The sequence below is a fragment of the Apaloderma vittatum genome, unplaced genomic scaffold (assembly GCF_000703405.1).
Source record: "Apaloderma vittatum isolate BGI_N311 unplaced genomic scaffold, ASM70340v1 scaffold18375, whole genome shotgun sequence".
In the NCBI taxonomy this organism is placed as follows: domain Eukaryota; kingdom Metazoa; phylum Chordata; class Aves; order Trogoniformes; family Trogonidae; genus Apaloderma; species Apaloderma vittatum.
In genome coordinates this window covers 1-20,445 of record NW_009718989.1, presented here as the reverse complement: position 1 = coordinate 20,445, position 20,445 = coordinate 1, and the positions used below count along the sequence as shown (strand labels likewise).

Here is a 20,445-nt window from a genome sequence, read left to right as displayed (position 1 = left end):
CTCTCCAAATGAGCCCTGCTAATTCCTGTCCATGGAAAGACCATGGAAAACATTGCACTGGATGTTACTGAAGGAGGACAAAATTACCATTGATGAGGATCAAGAAAAAGTGTTCAACGCTGTAAAAATAGCTACTGTGTTTTGAAACTTGCTTTTAGAGAGTGACATGATCTCAAAACATGACAAATATCTACATAAACTGTCTATACGCTTTTTAAAAAACTAGTCTACCTGGCGGCCTGTTTTCACTAAATTTGTAGTAGCCGAGTATCCTGTCAAAATACATTCTGAAGAGGGGTTGACTAGGTTAGCAAATCTAATTTCGCATGCCAGCGAAAGCACAGTTTCAGCCTTCTCTCCTTATTAATGCAGATAAACAAGCTTGAAGACATTCAGTTAAAATTAGTACACTACTGTGCACACACATTTCACCTACTACCATGGTAGTGATTTTTCAAAGCATTACCAAACTAAAATAGCAAATTCCTCCAACTGAAGCCCAAGTTCTTTACAGTCTCTTTAAAAAAACCACCATCTTATTTAGGTGGTTTTTACAGTCTATTCTGACAACTGGTTGCTTGGACTGCTCAGCAGAAAGTGGAATGGGGTGTGGTTGGGAGTTTTTTTTGTGGTGTTTTTTTTTTCTACAAAAAGGAAAAGACTGTACAGTTCAGCTAAACTATGCTGCTTGCATTTGGTTTAAGACAATACTACAAGAAAACTCGCTCTTACTAAACCAAAAGACACCGCAACACTGAAGAACTTTGTAACTTAACTTATGTGGGATAGATAAACAGTTTTAGTTCCTAGAACTACACCCTCTTTTAGCAAAGTGCACCAGCATGCATCTTGCCTTATGCACACAGTTAAGTAATACTCAGCAATACCTATGCTACCTGAGTGCCTATCATTACATGCATTTGAATTTTTTTTTTTCCTGAGGAAGTCAGTCTCACTAGACAGCCTGGCAGACTTCACAAAGACGGTCTCACCCATAAACGTGTGATTAGTACACAACTGTACATAAACATGAACAATAAATTAAGTATGGGGACAAAATCCATTTTCCTATCTGTCCCATTTTCTCCCTGCACTGAACAAGTATTAATAGAAATGTCAACAAAACTCAAGTGTTATCAAAACATCAGTATATTTATAAACACTGTTCCATTCACACAGAGAGCTCTAAATCACAATATCTCCATATATAAAATATTTAAAGTACTGCTGTAATGCTACATATAAAAACTAGCCAAATACCTTGTGACTGTATGTGCAAAATTTCTGATTTCTTCTCAATTTCCTCCTCTGTCTCATTTTTAGCAGCCATGCTATTGCTGTTTTCTTTGAATGGGATAGCACTCTATATAAAAGAAGACCTTTTTCATTAGTCAGCGATAGACAGAATAAAGAAGAGGTTATCACTTCCCTCAGGAAGGCCAAAGGAGAAACAGAACAGTCCCACTCCTCCAGCAACATTTCCACCAATCTTGCTACAGAGTCAGGGTTTTAGCACAAATCATTTCTATCTAACTAGCAAAAAAACCAGTTTTGATTAAAGGTACTCTCCGGGTACTTTGGAACCGGAAATAAAAACATAATTACTTAATTTCCACAGCGAACTCCATCTCAAGCTCCCCAAGCAGCATACAAGCACTTAACCTTTTTCGCAGTGTGTGCACTCAAAAATTATCCTTGTGTCGACTTTACAGCTAGAAGTGACACACGGAAATCGTAATGCAATGCTGGATCTGAAGCCATATTGAAACTCTGCCAGAACCCCCACTTCCAGTCTTAGCCTGTGCCTTGCCCATGATAGTCATTCCTTTTCTCGCACTGTTTTCTGTTTTCAAAATATTACCCTAAATTGCCAGCCAGATTTCCAACCCAGATACAGTCACTCCTGTCACAGCAGACTCCTCCAGGAGCACAGCAGCAGACAAGCAGCAGTTCAGCACATGAGCCACCTGTGAGGAGGCACAGGCACCTTCTGCGTTGCTCCTGCCAGCATAGGGGAAGAGCACATGTGTCCTGAAACAGGACAGAAGGGAAAGAAGTGTTGGCACCCATAAAGGTGGGGGAACTCAAAACGGAGCCAGTCAGGAAGAAAGACTGCAGGAGCTGAGAGAAGTGGAGTCTTCAGGAGCGAACAGGAAAATGCACAAAACTGGTTGGAGAGGAAGTAAGACCCAGCAAAGTAAAGAAGGAATGAGATGAGGAGCTTGAGGAAAAAATGTAGGTGAAAACTGCCAGAAGACAAGATTAGTTATACAAACAAAACAAAAAGGGAACCAAGAAAGACGGGATTTCAGGCACTGATTCACTACAAAGGTGTCTGGGACTGAAAAAGTGAAAGGCAAGGATTGTTGCCCAAATATAGTAAGAAGGTATAAAACATGATGGTTTATAGGTTTTTGTGCAGAAATTTTAGATAAAGAAGACAATTAATTTATCTGCAGGTCACAGATGATACTGCAAGTGAAATCATCGAAACCCAGTAAGAAGAATACAAACCCACACGACTGCCAAAACACCTAAAGCCAACATAGTGCACTGAGGAGTGCTGATAAGAGGAATCCAGCAAGCAGCAGCAGTAAAGGGGAATCCCTCTAGTGGCAACGGCTTCAGCATACAGACACAAGCAACCAAGGCACTGCTCAAACACCTGCTGAACTCTGAATCCTACTGTGCATGCCAAGAATTCTCCTAATAGTGTACTCCTCCAGTGATTTTTCTGGGGCTTCTCAGTTCCTCAGAAGTAGAATCCTTTCATCTGGGTATGTGTCACAGATTTATGGAAACACCTTACAATGGCACTTGATGTTGCTCATGGCTTGAGCAACTCTTAAACTGCCAACCAAATGCCAACTCACATATGCTGACTGCACGGCAACTACCACGCTCTGTCCAAACTTCCCTTTCTGCCTTCTGTATGACAGTCATTTGTCATTCATCTTTCCATTTCCTCAAGAATATCCATGACATAGCACTAACACAAGTTGCCGTTTTTTATAAAACGTTTAAGAATCTGGCACTCTCAGGCACAGGACACACTGAGAAGCTGTTACAGTGCAAAAGAGCCCCAACTAACAGCAGCATCATAGAACACTCTTCTATGAGATTTTTCTACCTACTTTCCTTCCATCAGAACATGCTTCAGCAGGCAAACTGGGCTCTTCTCTCACTTTCACTTCCTCTTCTTCTGGTTCTTCTACACTGTTTTTTGAATGTTGCGTTAACTCTTCACCATCTAAGACTTCCAATTTCGGCACACTCTGGCACTGCAGCCAAAGTGGAGATACATGATCATAATGAGTATGCAATATGCGAACGGCAATGTTGCTCATAGCCATTGACTGTGGAAGATCAAATCCATGCTCTGCATCAAAAAACACGTGATTTTTAAACCTGTGAAGCAAAAAAAATAACATCCCCTAGTAAGATTGGCGGCACTTACTCTTATATATCTCCATATGTATTCACACTGGTGTTCTACACCTGAATTGTCTTGTGTTGCACAGCACAGTCTAAGTAATAGAGTGGGATGTCATGATATGTCAGGATTCTGTCTTGCACTGCCAGCTGCCTGTAAGTCCCTCCAGAAAAGCAGTAACTGCATTAAGGGGGCCAGGAGCTGCAAAAATAATGGTCCTGACAGGGGGGCAGAATCAGATGACAGCTCTTCGACACATTACATTCCTGGTAAACTAACTAAATTAATGGCCAAATCCTACATAAGTGAAGTCATCAGCTGTCCGTGTTGCATCGGTCTCAGCATCCTCTATATGAAACTCAAGGAGATACACAGATGTCAAGCTAATTTTGACAATCAATGGTATTACACAGCCACCAATCCTTTTGACAGTGTAGGAAACAGGCTAAGGGCAGCACAGGAGGCCAACTTGCATCAGATCAAGTATCTAACTTGTGAATTTGGGTTCCTTCATCAGATAAGCAAGTTTGTTACTAACTGCATTTCCTGCCCAACCAAAGCCAGGACAAATCACATACTACTTATTTTCAGATAAGATCCGTTGGTCACAATTCTAAAAATCTTCCGGTAAAGCAACATTTATTTTTTTATTCTTAGTTGAAAAATTTTAAATGCATCACTAAGCTGACCAAAAGGCTTTAACACTAATCCAGATGAGCTCTTCCTGTGGGCCAGTCTGACACTGTTCAGGACCCAGCCTCCTAATTACCTTTGCAAAGCTTACAGAAACAGGTCCTTAGTCAAGCCAAAGTCCTTTTACCAATTCATTCCTCACATTTGTGGAGTGGGAGTCAGAAGTTCATTCAAAAATCTTTTGAAAAATATAGCAGTTAAATGGTAATGTAATAAAGAACCCACTTAGATTCAGAATCCATTATGAAGCATATTTGCATCACAGGCTCTAGAATCTTCTGTCTAACAGAAAGCTGAGCACAAAGCATCATTCAATGCTTTGCAAGCAACTGCAATAGCTTAGAAACTATTTTATGCATCAGCAAGAAACACTACCTCCAGAGGAATTTCAATTTTCTGCATGAGTTTTATTGTTTTCCTTTAAAAATTGTTCCGGCTGTAGCAGGGTTCTGCTGTAGCATTTGAAGGAACAAATTATATATATATACATATGTATAGACATACATAGAACACTTCTGTTTCTTGAAAAAAAACTCTGATGAAAACAGTAACCTCCCTTAGCAACAGGCTAATATGAAATACATCAGCTGGGAGTCTGTAGTATGAATGCTATTCAACATAAAAAATGCTTCTTGGTGTTTACTTGATTTGGGTAGACAAGGCCAGGCCTCATATCAAATTAAGAACTTCAGTATGCTGTACCTTACATTCTTCTTCAGATTGGCCCAAATACAGAAAGTAACATTTTTACCCTTTGTGACTGCCTGCATGTTTCGACTTTCATGCATATTAGCTGTCTACAAAGAAAAAAAAAAAGCTAATTAAAACATGTTTTCTTGTTACTTATATCACTTTGATTTACTTACATTTACACTTGAATAAATTTAAAAAAAAAAGACATGTAGAAATAAAAATACACCAGACCAAGCTCAGGTATGTTGTATGCACTAAAACATGACAGATAAACTCAAATCTCTGTTAAAATTTGAACTACGTTCTTTTTTTTTTTCCTCTGACTTCATCAACTCTGTAAGTCAAGTACTGCCAAATATGAGATCTTTCATTATCCCCTTCAATGGTACTGCCTATCTCCCTTAATCATGTGCCCTCAGAAATACTTCTCAGGATAAGTTAAAAAAAACCCCAAAACTATACTGAGCCATAAAGCACTCCTACGTCACAGTCACTGCACAGATTATTTTATAGTTTTGTCAGTATAAAACTTGTGAAATGATAATTACATTAGGAGTCTCCTCTAGTGATATTCTTTTGCTAAACATACTTACATATATGATCAATATACCTAAAATAGCAGCCCTATACGTGCAACCCAGAAAACCGATTCCCAAGTACATTTTAATTTTCTTGTTTAAATACTCTTTATTCTTCCCAAGATCTTAGTTTAAAAAATATTTTAGTCTGAACTTGTATTAAAAAATGTGTACGAATGCATACACATTAAAAAATTCATAAGTTAACCTTATGACCTGCTCTTCACAGTTGTAATTTTCTATACAATCAACTTTCATTTAAATCCCTGAGACAAAATAGGAAACAATTTTCATCCAATGGCCCTGGTTTCCAACAACTCTAAATCTCACAAAATTTCACAATAATTTAATTAAATTAAACATCTTAATGATGGGAATTTCCAGTGTAAAGCTAAGATTTGCAGGGGTTTTGAAGAAACACAAGTCTGGTATCTGCTATACAAGTGACTTGGAAATTCAAATACCAGATTTGGAAACTGAATCACTAACCTCTGTCACAATTTGAGAACAACTAAAACCAACCATCAAAAGATACTTGTAGCCAACGTGATGTGCATTGTGCATAGTACAACTTCGAAGTAGGAGATCTTACTTTCAGCAGGTGTTCTGTTGCTCCGTTGTACTTCTGATGAAGTAAATTCTGCAATTCCAGAATAGATTCCTGGTACTGGACTGTTTCTTTTTCTGTTATCTCACTTGGTGGTGTGTCCAATAAAAGAAACTGCAACTTCTCAATTAACTAAAAGACATAATAAGTGGAAAAAGTATCTTTGTTTTGACACTCTGTATTCTGTTATAACAACTGAGGCAGGCTTGCTTCCTTTGTACCTAAGCATATCTTGGTCGCAGAGATAATTTTTTCCTATTGTATCTCTAGAAATTGTGCTAAGCCAGTGTTATCAGATAAACAGTCAACCATGCAAAATGTTGGAAATTCCAGGCTCAAGTCTGCCTTCTTCCATTCCTCTAGTCCAATTCCTTCATTCCATATCCTGTGAGCTGTGATATCTTAGCTTATTAAATAGATCATTTATTGAACTGGATTGGTCAGATGAAGAAATATTTTTTGGTCAAAAACTAGTTTTAATGAAAAGCTTACAGCTTTATTTTGGAAATATATTTTCTATAGTAATAATCTCAACTATAAAATCTTAAAAAAAAATAGGAAGGCATACAGCGATTGCATTTTAATTCTTAGAAAATCCTTATTGTGGAGTTTGGAATAACACTGTCATAACATTGTTGTCTTCCATTACATGTTAATATCTTAACAACTAGTGTAGAACTAAAAAATTCCTCACTGGTCCAAGTGACTTGCAGCACTGGGATGAAGGGAGGATCAGATTATGTTTCACACCTACCTCCCAGACTTGCCAGATTCTTATCCCTCAGAAAGTAGCAGACATAACTACTGCCTTTTTTATACTGCACCTTTAATATGGTCTACCTCGACACAATCCCACAGCTCAGTGTTTAACAGTTTCCCCTGGAAACATGAAGAACAGCAAAGAAATGCTCAGGTGTTTCGGACCAAGAAAAGGCAGTCTTTCTGACATCATCTTGCATTCCCAGGATGCATGAACTAGAACGGCCTATCTCATAGTATCACAGAATACTCTACCAAGCACAGCAGGGAGCAGAGTGGTGAGAAGAGACAGAAATGGGCAATTGCCAGGCTTTTTGCTTGGGCTGCGGTGTAGAAGTGAAAGGGAGGAGTTCTCTGCTGAAATTCCTAGAAAGGACTGGCACTTTCCATGTCAGCTCAGAAAAAGGCAGTAGGTGGAAGGTGAAAACTGCAGCACCCAGCAAGCATTGCAAGATAGGAAAACTGGCACTTGGGAACCAAAGCAGCCCAATGAAATTCATATTACACACGCGAATCTCAGCCTCAATTTCTTGAAGACCCCATTTAACGCTCTTAAGAACACTGTAAAGTTAGCATAGGTGAGAAGAAACCCTAAATTTACAGAGCAGCCACAAATTACTTGAAATTGCCTCACAAATAATCCATGGCTGGTGACTTGCATCTGGGAAACTCCTTCCATGACACTACAATGGCTGTGTTACACAATAAAGCTGTGGCCCACTGAAGCATCTGTACATGACATGAGCTTCTATGTTCTGGTTAAAGACTGTTTAAAGAAGGGAAGAGGGATGTTGGGATATTCAGGGCAGAAACATTGCAAACAAATCCCTTAAATGCACAGCGTTTTTAGAAACAGTCATCTTCTTTAGAGGTAACAATCAATCTAACTAAAATAAATGTAAAAACTGAAGAAGAACTTCTGGGTTTTGAAGATTATAGCCAATTTCAGTCATTTGGCTAATAAAAAAAAAGGAAAAGGAAAAATAAAGGAAGGGGAAGGGGGCTCTTAAGGACACATTCTGGTAAGCTTAAACTGAAAAATACCATCTTAACACTTACATTTAGCACCTGTTCTCCCTTCTCCATCACAAGTTGTATGTCCTCATTTTGATCTTCACGCCATAAGCTCATGAAAGTATTTATTTCCGGCAGTACAGCTGGGTCAGGACTTCCATCGCAACCGAGGTAATGCTCCCACTACAGAAAACATTCAAAGAAAAGTAGATATGGGCATGTGGTGCAAATGACTACCATTATTTCAAGAAAAAGGAAGATTCTGAAAGACAAATATAGTGATACATTCACCCCTGCATCCAAACAGGACTGTAACACCACCTGGCTTTGATATGCAAGAAAAAAAATAGTTCATTAATATTAATGTGGTAGGATTCTTCTGCCCACCTAACATTTGCTAGTTACATCTTCTCATTTATCAGTGGTTTCTGTTCCAATAGGTAGAGCTTGCATGCCTGCAAAAGCAACAAATTCAGTACCTGCCACAAATGAGGGGCTCAAAGAATAAATGACCGAGAAGATAAATGAGGGACCATATGGGTGGAAGGGGCAGATAGTTCTCAAAGCAGATACTGTCAACAAAACCAAAACTTCCTACTGCTTAAGGGCTTTCTACTCCATGTTTATTCCTCCTTTCTCTCTATCCCAGTTGACTGTACACAAGTATGGGACTCTGGAACCTGAGAACCAGTCAAATGAGAATGTAGAAAGTCCATCCAGGGGGTTGCCCAGTGTGAGTCAGTCAGCCCCACACATTATGACTGCTTCTGTTAAGGAAAAAAGGAAGGTAATTGTTGAAGGTGGCTCCCTTCTGAGTGGAACAGAGGGCTCCATGTGCTGGCCAGATCCATCCCACAGGGAAGTCTGCTGCCCCTCCAGGGGTCATGGTTAGAGATGTTACCAGGAAACTCTGTGGTCTGGTACAGCCCTCTGACTATTACCCGCTACTGGTTATGCAGGTTGGCAGTGACAAGGTTGCGAACAGAAGTCCAAAAGTGATCAAAAGGGACTTCAGGGCACTGAGGCGATTGGTTGAAGGATGAGGAGCACAGGTAGTGTTTTCCTTAATCTCTTCAGTGGAAGGATACTAAAAGGAACAGGAAAACACATCTGATTAACACGTGGCTCAGAGGCTGGTGCCATCAGTGGAATTTTGGGGGTTTTTGATCATGGGGAGGTTTACATGGCACTGAGCATGGCATCTGGTGACAGATGGAGTTCAGCTGTCTCAAAAGGGGAAAAGGATTCTTGTTCATGAGTTGACAAGGCTCATTGAGAGGGCTTTAAACTAGGTTAAAAGAGGGAAGGGGATAAAACCAGGCTCTCTAGAGGTGAGCCTAGGGGTGACAATACCAATGTTGGGGGTGAAATCAATCAAGTGCAATCTACAGCAATACACACAGCATGGGCAACAAATAGAAAGAGCCGGAAGCCATTGTGCAGCAGGATAGCTGTGACATAGTTGCCATCACATAAACATGGTAGGATGACTGTCATCACTGGAGCGCTGCAATGGATGGCTCTAAGCTCTTCAGAAGGAGAGGCAGTGGGGTGGCTCTGTATGTTATGGAGTGTTTTGATTGCATAGAGCTCAACAACTGTGATGGTAACGTTGATTGCTTATGGGTAAGGATGAGGGGGAAGGCCAACAAAGCAGATATCCTGTCTGTTATAGACCACCCAACCAGGATGAAGAGGCAGAGGAAGCCAGTGTGATGCCCATTTACAAGTAGGGCCAGAAGAAGGATCTGGGGAACTACAGGCCTGTCAGTCTGACCTAAGTGCCAGGGAAGATTATGGAACAGTGCGCTTACACAGCACATGCAGGACAACCAAGGGATCAGGCCTAGCCAAGATGGGTTTATGATAGGCAGGTCCTGTTTGACCAGCCTGATCTCCTCCTACCACCAGGTGACCTGCCTAGCGGAAGAGGGAAAGGCTGTGGATATTGTCTACCCAGACTCAGTAAAGTCTTTGACCATCTCCCACAGCATTCTTGTAGAGAAGCTGGTGGCTCACGGCTTAGATAGGTGTGCTCTTTGCTGGGTGAAAAACTGGCTGGATGGCCAAGCCCAGAGAGCGTTGGTGAACAGAGTTAAATCCAGCTGGTGGCCAGTCACAAGTGGTGTCCCCAGGGCTCAGGTTTGGGGCCAATCTTGTTTAACATCTTTATCAATGATCTGGATGAAGGGATTGAGTACACCCTTAGTAAGATTGCAGATGACATCAAATTGAGGAGAAATGTTGATCTGCACAAGGGTAGGAAGGCTCTGCAGAGGGACCTAGATGAGCCAAGGTCAGTTGTATGCGATTCAACAAGGCCAAGTACCAGGCCCAGCACTTGGGTCACAACAACCCCAGGCAGCGCTACAGGCTTGGGGAGGAGGGACGGGCAAGGTGCCCGGCAGAAAAGGCCCTGAGGGTGTTGGTGGACAGCCAGCTGAACATGAGCCAGCAGTGTGTCCAGGTGGCCAAGAAGGCCAATGGCATCCTGGCCTGTATCAGAAATAGAGTGGCCAGCAGGAGTAGGGAGGCGATTGTGCCCCTGTTCTCAGCGCTGGTGAGGCCACATCTCAAATACTGTGTTCAGTTTTGGGCCCCTCACTATAGGAAACACAATGAGGTGCTGGAGCATGTCCAAAGAAGGGCAATGAAACTGGTGAGGGGTCTTGGAGAACAAGTGGTATAAGGAGTGGCTGAGGGAACTGGGGTTGTTCAATCTGGAGAAAAGGAGGCTGAGAGGACACCTTACTGCTCTCTACAACTACCTGAAGGGAGGTTGTAGCAAGGTGTGTGTTAGTATCTTCTCGCATGTAACAAGCGATAGGACAAGACGAAATGGGCTCAAGTTGCACCAGGGGAGATTTAGGTTGGATATTAGGAAAAATGTCTTTACTGAAAGAGTGGTGAGGCATTGGAACAGGCTGCCCAGGGAAGTACTGGAGTCACCATCTGTGTAAGTAAGTGTTCAAAAAATGTGTAGACATGGCACTTTGGGACATGGTTTAGTGATCATGGTAGGGTTAGGTTAACAGTTGGACTTGATGATCTTAGAGGTCTTTTGCAACCTTAATGATTCTATGATCCTACAAATGAGATTTCTGCCTCCTTACCACCACCAATTCAGCTGTTACATAAATCTTTGAAGGGAATGTGAAACACTAGATATTTTTCTTTTCAAATCAATTACTGGTAATTCTTACAGATGCAGAAAAATATAAAAACCAGCGACAGGCTAAACCTGTTGTTTAACTCTGCACATGTGCCTAGTATTGGCTCACAGGATCAATTTATCACCTATAATGTAATTTTTTTCACCCATATAGTAAGATATTAAGGAGATATTGCCTCTCTGTTTACTGTGAAGATTAATAACACAATGTTACTAAAGACTGCATTACAATGTAGAATGGGTCTTTTAAAGCAAAAGCACTTGTACAACCACATTCCCAACCACATTTCTACTGACTCCAAAAAAAGCAGTAATAGGTGAGTGTATCTGTTAATCTGAATTGAAATTGTCCAGAATTAGATGTGAAAACTCAGCGTTTAGTACTACCCATTTCTTTTGCCCTAAATATTCATAACAGCAAACTAATACACACTGGTATTTCCCATAATCTATCAGTATGTTACATGAAAATTTATTTTTAAAATAGTAGTTCTGTTTTACCATTACTTTTCAAAACAAACAAAGATCTCATGTTTCTCCTTCCAAGAAATACTTTTCAGAAACATCCATAAACAACAACAATCTCCTTTCAAAATGACCAACAGATTCTCTTGTTCACAAGGATAATAAAGCCAGAGCTTGTTATCAACTGAAAAAAGGTAATAAAAATCACAGAATCACAGAATCACAGAATGTTCGGGGTTGGAAGGGACCTCTAGAGATCATCCAGTCCAGCCCCCCTGCCAGAGCAGGATCACCTACAGTAGATCGCACAAGAACGTGTCCAGGCGGGTTTTGAAAGTCTCTAGAGAAGGAGACTCCACAATCCCCCTGGGCAGCCTGTGCCAGGGCTCTGTCACCCTCACAGTGAAAAAGTTTTTTCTAATATTTTTGTGGAATCTCCTACGTTCCAGCTTGTACTCATTGTTCCTTGTCCCAAAATCACCCAAAAGTTGTGAAGATGTAACTGTGAAGTTATCAGGTTGCACCCTTGTGGCACCAAAGGCTCAGGGCACAGTGGGCTATGCCAGGAAAAGTGTAACCAGCAAGCCTGCGATTGTTCCCTCTGCAGGGCTGTATCCAGTTTTGTGTCCCTCAGTACGAGAGAAAGAGTGGTAAATTGGAGGGTCCAGAGGAGGAACACTAAGGTGCTTAGGGTACTGGAGAAAATGGCACAAAAGGAAAGGCTGAGCTTTGTTAGTCCAGCAGTACCTAGAGAGGTTTTATCGAAAAGACAGAGGCAAATGTTCCTCAAGGGTGACATATCATGACAATTAGGCAATGAACACGAGCTCTAACAAGGGAAATGGCAATTGGACTTGGAGAAAATTGTTACAATGGGAGTAATAAAAGAGACAAAAGGTTGTCCAGAGATATGTGGTGTCCCCATCCTTACAAAAGATTGTTAAAACCCAATGGAGCACCTTAATCCAACTTCCAAGTTTGCCCTGCTTTGTGTAGGAGGTTGAACTATATGAATTTCAGAAGTTCCTTCTAACGTGACTTATGATTCTAAATTGATTCCAGAGAGGCTTTATAAAGGATTAAGTGACGTACAAGACAAAGAGGAAATCCTTGTGCCCACAAGTCTACTTAACCTTACCTGGTACCAGGGCGACATGATCTCACATCAGACTATTACTGAATGATGTTTCTGCAAGATGGACTCACAAGAGTGAAATGTTCTACTAGCTTATTTCCATATCTCACTATTAAAAATTTAACTTTACAGGCATCTAGTACTATTGGGTGATGATTCATCCACCATGTAGGTCATCCTAAACTGCAGACATTAACTCTTAGTGGCATTTTCACACATTTCCAGCCCTGACATGTGACCCAGATTTGTGACGTGTCCTTCAAAGTTTTGGCCAACCTTCCTCCGAATGATGACCTATGATATCCAGGAACCACTGGAGGAATCGGCTCAAATTCTTCAAAATATTTTAAAGCCCTGGTAGAGCTCTTTTATGGAATATTTAAAAGTAGAATGAATTAAACAAGTAGAAAAGGAAGGACAAATACCAAAACACCTGAAATTACAGTTCCTCTTGACTGCTGGGGCAAACTGTGGGGCCATAATATATTGATCAGCCTTCCTAAGTCAAAGAAACGGAAGCATTTCTGGATCCTGCAATGGAGATATAGCCTGCAGTCTCTTCATTATTGAACCTCTATGACATTGGGATGATTTTGGAAAGAAAGATTACCTTTGTATATGCTCTATAATCTGTTTTCCACTGTTGTGCAGACAAAAACTTCTGTTCCAGTGAATGAAGTTCTGCTAGTTCAGAATCCTTTCGCTCATGATACTGTTAAAATATGTAGAAGTGAAAGAGAGGAGTTAAATATTTGCCTTTCTTCTTACAATTACTTTACATCAAAGAAAAACATGGGATATTTGAACTAGTTATCATTTAAACAAATCCATACACTGATAACTTGCTTTTTAATGAAACATTTAATTGAGAGGACTGCAGTAGTTCACAATACATTATTGTAATCACATTACTTGCTGAGCCATATGATAAACATAACGCGTCATATGATTGCTAACCTCTCACTTGAACAGTTTCCATACCATTATCCTGGAACTACCTCTCATGAGAGCTGCTAAAAAATGTAAACATACGTTGAAAAAATGTGTACAAGATTATTTTGGTTTTTTTGTTATAATTTCTATTATCTTAAATTCCTCTTCTCCCTAGGGGAAAAAAAATATTCTGTGAAGGACAAGAGGCACAGGCAAGAGTGACCTTGTTCCGAAAAAAAACCCCACAACCCCACACAAACTTTTTGTGGTAAACCTCCTTCTTTCTTCTTTTTTGAAAACACAAAATTATTTAGATATTACCAATCAGTTTTTGTTCTGAATTCCAGTCTTCTCAGAAGAATAAACATACATATTCAAATACACACACAAAAACATGGGCACAAACAAATCAATGCATCTGCCCAAACATACAAACATTTTCAGTATTTATACTAAAATCTTCTTCCCACAACTGTACCAAATGTAATTATGGGGAATATGAAAAATACATCCAATTGAAAGTATAGTGGAAAAAAAAAAAGAAGTATTTATTCAAACATTGCAAAAGTTAAATGTGTTAAACTACAGCATGTTTCTATATTAAAAGCAGGAAAGATTGTATCTCATCTTAGGGAATTTTTCTGAGTCAAAGCCAAATACTGGCTTAGAGAAAGCATACTACAGAAAACAAATCATCACCATTTCTCTTGACTTTACATTTATTGTGTTTTACTTAATTACTAATCCAGCTCCCTACCTTCTCAACTTGCAGGATCTTATACAAGAGTACCTTTCAGTGGTTTGGCTAGATTTTTCATGATTACTTTTTACCTACTGATGCCAAAAAATATCCTCTACATTGTTCCCACCACTAGGGACATTAGGAAATTCCTTTCCATTCTCACACTAAATTAAAACTGTTTTACAGACCTTGTCACAAGTTTAGAAACAGGATTGGAACATTTCAGTAACTGAATATGAACTAACTTTTGCCTCAAGTTTTTCCGTCAGCTCTTGTTCAATTCTCTCCTTTTCAAGTCGTGCTGCTTCTTCTTGTTGAGCATGCAATTGGGCTTCCTCTGGGGATTAGAAAATAATGCATCAAGAGCGTAATTATATCTTGCTTAATAAAACCAGACAAATTATTTTGTTATTAGCTGTAATGACGAAACAACCATAACAATGAGCAACATAAATTTATATCTTATATTGCCCAGAAATCTTTCAAATGAGCCATGCTACCTCCAGCATTACACCTACCAGCCTGTGACACTACGAGCGATTACAAGGATCAGCAAATCCTCTTCTTCCCTTCAGAACCACCAGCAGGAGTGCCCTCTTCCTTTGCCCACACCTCAACCAGGCCCAGGTTCTTTATCTGTTGTGAAACTGCTCAAGTGGTTCAGCCCCAAGTTATTCTTCTCCCTTCCTACAACCTGCAGTGGGTACCCGTCCATAGCTGGGGGTAAACTATAGAAGTTGTTCTATCACCCAACGATTGCCCCCAAGAAAGGGGGATCAGGAAGAGGAGAGGAGACTTGTGGGTTGAAATGACAACAGGTTTAATGAAACAGCAAAACTAATATTAATACTAGTGCCAATATACAGTATTCAAATTTATACTCAGCCCAGCGAATGTACAGTGGTCACATGAAATGGGAAAGCAGTCCTCGGGAGCAGAATGATAAGCAGGGCCCTCTAGCAACTCTTAAAAGGAGGAGAAGGAGTCCCCATCCTTAGCAAACTGACATTTATGGGATGGGATACACCTCTAGCCACCTCAGGTCAGCTGCCCTGGCTTTTGCCTCTCCCAGCTTAAGCTCCTGCCTGACTCGAAACTACCAACGGCCTGCACACCGTGGGTAGCCTGGGATTCTGTCCCAGCAAAACCAGGACAGTAGCTCAGCTATTTGCTCACTGAAATCCTCTTCAGGAACACCTACTCCTGATCACAGTTTTAGCTTTTTTTTTGCTACCATAGAGGGTAGAAAATTAGAGAGGATGTGAAAACTAAGACTGATTTCAAGCTCTAAGCATAGGCTAGCACAGCCTATGCATCAATCCAGATGTTCCCAAACAGGAGGCTGGATGTCACCAACTAAACACAAATCACTTCAACTGTATCTTGTGTTACACAGAGGCAAGAGCAATGGCAGTTCCCAAATCTGCCTGTACTCACCCAAGCTGCTACTCCCATCCACAAAAGTTACTAGTGATAAGCAGTCACTATCACTAGCAGTCGTCGCATGCCTGAGCCACCAGGTTGGATGAATGGCAGAAAGGGAAGCAGAAGTGAAGGATCTGATGTTCAGGCAGGGGTATTGGGTTGGGACACTAAGCTGCAGAAGCAGACGGGTTCAAGTGGTGAGGACAGGTCTAAGTCACACCACTGGGACTTCCTTTTAAGGGGTTCGGTGATATACACTGATCTTGAAGAAGTGGGTGGAAAGTTAGTTACTCAGTAGAGAGAGAAGTCCAAGCAAACTACACTTTAATCTGTCCTAGGTTGTAGTCACCCTAACGGCTGCTCCTTTGGAACAGCAGCTACCCCCCCAGCCAACAGAAAAAGTCCTTCTCAGAGAATTTCTCTGGAATACTTACAACTAGGCTTGAGAGGAGGGGAAAAAAACCCAAAAAATAAATGCAACGTTTTGTGGTTTTGTTTCAAAAGTTAATGGTAAAGCAGAAAAAAATTAATTCAACCAGCCATCCTCCTTGTCAAGATCCTAATCACAACGGGAATAACTAGAGAAAAGAGTATGGCTCTATTAGGAAAGTGAGACGTGGTAACAAGCAACACAGAACTTGGCTTTTTTAGAGGGAGGAACCACCCGTATTTGTGAAACAGAGATGGATATTGAAGCACATATAGTTTAGGAAATTATTTTCTGTCCATTTATTTGGGTGATTTGTGCCATCATATTCCCTATAAAGGAAATGCACCATACCTTCGTCTTTCAGTTTCCTTTCTTCTTCCTTTTCTTCTTTCTGTAGTCTCAGTTGTTGAGCTTTGCTAGCTTTCTTTTTGCCACCGGACTTAATGTTTGCAATAAATTAAAAGAAAACAAATGTCAGTATTACTTTAATACATTACAGGAGGTATTTGCCCTCTATAACTTTGCCCTTCTAAATATGATCCCTGACTTAATATTTCAGACTCCCTACACAGTTAATGAGGTCTCCAGAACAGCAGTTCACATGCTGGACTGAATTTATTCTCATTTTCATGATGCAATATGCGGTCTTACAATATTATTCTATGCCAGACATTCCCAAACACAGCCACAGCAGGAGAATATTAAAATCTCTTATTCTAATATAGGAATTTAGTAACAGGTAGATCTGCTAAGAAAGCACATGTTACAACTGGGACACAGGCAAGTCTGGCATTTAGAAGCATCTAGTCCACAAGACAACTAACAAAGTGTTCTCCTTTCTGTTGTAAAATCCTAACTGCAACTCAAGACAGTAACTGTTCAACCTCTAGGCTAATCCTAGAATAACTATATTTTAAATCTGGGTTTCTCAGAAACTACCTTCCTTATGAATTCTTTGAGGTCTGGGTATACATTTTAAAAAAATACAAGACAAAATATGTAACAAGCAAAATCTACCATTATGTAACAGACTAAACAAAACAGAACACATTTTTGTCTTGTAGTTCACAGCATTCATAGATTTCATTGACGATACGCATAAAAATTTGACAATTAGATTTGTGCATGTGGTCTTCAAGACACTTGAACAGCTAGGATGTAGAAAGCATGATCCTGCTTGGATTTGAAGATGGTTTCAGTAGCTCCTCTCTTGTTTCCTCACTAGCAAAAAAGATGATTCTTGGGTGGGTTTTATTTTTTACTATAATTTTGTTTGGGTTTTGTGTTTGTTTTTTGTATTGACAGAATCTTGGGATGTCACTACAAAACAGCACTTAAAGATACACCGAAGGAAAATACTGATTTCCTGTTAATGCGGTAGCAAAAGCAGCCTACGGTTGCAGTCCTCACCAAGCACATCATTACTAAGGACTAAATTATTTTTATCCAGTTTTACTCAGTGTTGACATTGCCATTTTATTGCACGTATAATACACTTGCAGCCAATGTGCCCTGACCTTTGATACCATCTGGGGCTGATGGAATAGTACCAGGGCAGAGTACTGATCCTGAAGGCAGATGCTGCACAGATGTAAAAAACCCCAACACAGTGTGTTACAGGTACTATTGTTTCACATTTTAATTCTGACTAGTATATTTTCAGATACAATTAACTCCTCAGAAAGCTATTCACTTTACACTACTTTGCATGGAAGTAAATATATACATAAATGTAACTTTGAATACAAAGGCTATCAGGAAGCTAAAACATAAACAACAGTGAAAATTTAGTGCCAGCAACAAACATACACACTCATCAGAGTCCGCTTGCATCTTAATACATTTGTTACTAAAGAGTTTTTTTGCAAAATTCTCCTGGAACTGTCTGTAAAAATCACAGCTCTAGAGATTAAGGTTTTAGGGAAGAATCAGTTCCTTCCAGTTCAAAAAAAAATAAAAAATGTATAAATCTTTGACTACTTTTCTTCCAGTGAAAGTGGAAAATCTGCTTGTTTCAGTTACTTATCATCACTTTTTAGTCAATTTCTTTTCACCATCTTATGACTTAACATAGTTCTGACAAAACTGAGATGCATAGTTCTGCAGGGAACACGTTTGAATGTGTTCTTTTCGCAGGGAGGGGTGTATAACTTAATTATCACCAAATTAAGAATAACACGTGGGATGAATTTATGCAATCCAGTTTCCCGTGGACTTCTGTCCATTGTCCCTGCTACCCATGGCATTCTGTGTCCCATCTGCAGCTCAAAGCCAGGACACCTGCCCTCTGCCCAGACATCAGCTGCCAAGCGAAACATATGGCGGCTGCGCTCCCCACCTTGCCTCTACTAGTTCTGCAGGAACTTGACTCAGCCTCCTTGCAAAAGGCACATAAGCGTAGTGTCCTGGAGATGCCTGTTCCTCTTTGAAATTCGACTGAGCCTGATCTACTGGCTCAGAAGAAATACAGATCAAAAAAATAAATAAAAAAATTTTTTTCCTCTTTAAAAAACCATATTTATATGCTATCAAGGTGTCACAACACCTGTATTATGATGGATCCTATTAATATTGTTTTAACAGTAAATCCAGAAGTAATCGATGCTCAGTTTAATCTCAGCATTAGGTACTTTGTAATTTTACTCATATAACTTCCAAGATAACAGAATTGTGCTGGCACACTATTTAAATGAAAACTTTAAATGTTGTATGGTCGAAATGTTGTACGTGAAGTAGAGCATATTTCTGCCTACCTACCTTTTTTTTCTTTTTTGGACTCTAGAAGATTGATGGGGGGAAAAGAAAAAAAAAAAGCAAGTGAGAATTAAAGAATAGGGTATCAGAATAACTAGAAAATACAATGATTCTGTAAGATTAGATGAGACAATACTGAGGAAAATCCGCCACTAACACAAGACATTCATCAGGCTAGATTGCACTTATGGTTATAGGAGTATATCTACTTATTCCCACTGTTAATAAATTAATGTACAACAAATCTGCAATTTCATCCAAGACATAATTTAGTCAAAAGAGTTTTCAGTGTTTTCTGAACTCTTCAACTGATACTGTATGTCATTCCTAGCAACACTAAATCACACTGTGTGATGACCTAGAAGAACAGAAACACCACAGAGTCTTTTGTCATTCATGGGGAAACCGCATATGAACTGAAGAAATGTAACTGAAAGACTTCTCCAAGTAACTACAGGAAGCAAGATCAGATTCTAGAAAGCCATACATCTAACAGTGAATCCTTTATTTGGTTTACCAAATGCTTCCTGGGCTATGTCTAGATATTGCCATGCAAATTTACATAACTTCAGTGTGATTAATTACCCATGTGATTAATTACTCATTTTCCACCCCTGTGGGGTGGAAAAATGGGAAGAAGGGGGAAGACAGGCTGTGCACAGGAATGCAGAGAAGTTCGTTATGGTGGGGAGATTGTGACAACAAAGTTCTAGTTACCTCTGAGACAGGTTTCAGGCAAAGCAGTCATAGTTACAAGCCATAGCACAAGAAGTTAGAGCGGAGGGATTGCAGGAAAGTTAACACGCCCTTCAGGTGATTTTTTTTCACTCTTAAATCCTTTTTTTTTCATAGAAACATAGAATCATTTAGGTTGGAAAAGACCTCTAAGGTCATCGAGCCCAACCATCAACCCAACACCACCATGGCCATTAAACCATGTCCCAAAGTACCACATCTCCCATTGGCAACCAGAATGATTAGGGGACTAGAGGGTGAGTCTTATGAAGAGAGGCTTAGGGAGCTGGGGCTGTTCAGCCCAGAGAAGAGGAGGCTGAGGGGAGACCTTATCGCTCTCTACAACTCCCTGAAAGGCAGCTGTAGCGAGACGGGTGTTGGCCTCTTCTCCCTGGTGAATAGCAATAGGACAAGAGGGAAGGGGTTCAAGTTGTGCCAGGGGAAGTTTAGATGGGATATTAGGAAACACTTCTTCACCGAAAGGGTGGTGAAGCACTGGAATGGGTTGCTGAGGGAGGTGGTGGAGTCACCATCCCTGGATGTGTTTAAAAAACGGCTGGATGTGGCACTTCAGGAGATGGTTTAGTGTTAGCGTGGTGTAGGGCTGTGGGTTGGACTTCATAATCTTAAAGGTCCTTTCCAACCTTTATGATTCTATCTATATGTTTTTTTGAACCCCTCCAGGGATGGAGACTCTACCGTTTCCCTGGGCAGCCTGTTCCAATGCCTTACCGCCCTTCCAGTAAAGAAATTTTTTCTAATACCCAATCTAAACCTGTCCTGGAGCGCCCTGAGGCCATTCCCTCTCATCCTATTACTTGTTTCGGGGAGAAGAGACCAACACCCACCACACTACAACTGCCTTTCAGGTAGTTGT

General features: G+C 40.3%; 1 protein-coding gene across 1 annotated transcript; it reads right to left on the bottom strand.

Annotated features, from left to right (window-relative positions):
- Nucleotides 1-1,260: 1,260 nt before the first annotated feature.
- Nucleotides 1,261-14,561, bottom strand: LOC104274749 (protein CASC1-like; the record flags this gene model as incomplete). Its single annotated transcript, XM_009870468.1, has 7 exons — nucleotides 1,261-1,363; nucleotides 3,135-3,408; nucleotides 4,829-4,923; nucleotides 5,990-6,136; nucleotides 7,823-7,960; nucleotides 13,160-13,261; nucleotides 14,470-14,561. Coding segments are annotated over 7 exons (951 nt in total), but the record flags the coding sequence as incomplete, so codon positions are not given.
- Between the last annotated feature and the right edge of the window lie 5,884 nt (nucleotides 14,562-20,445).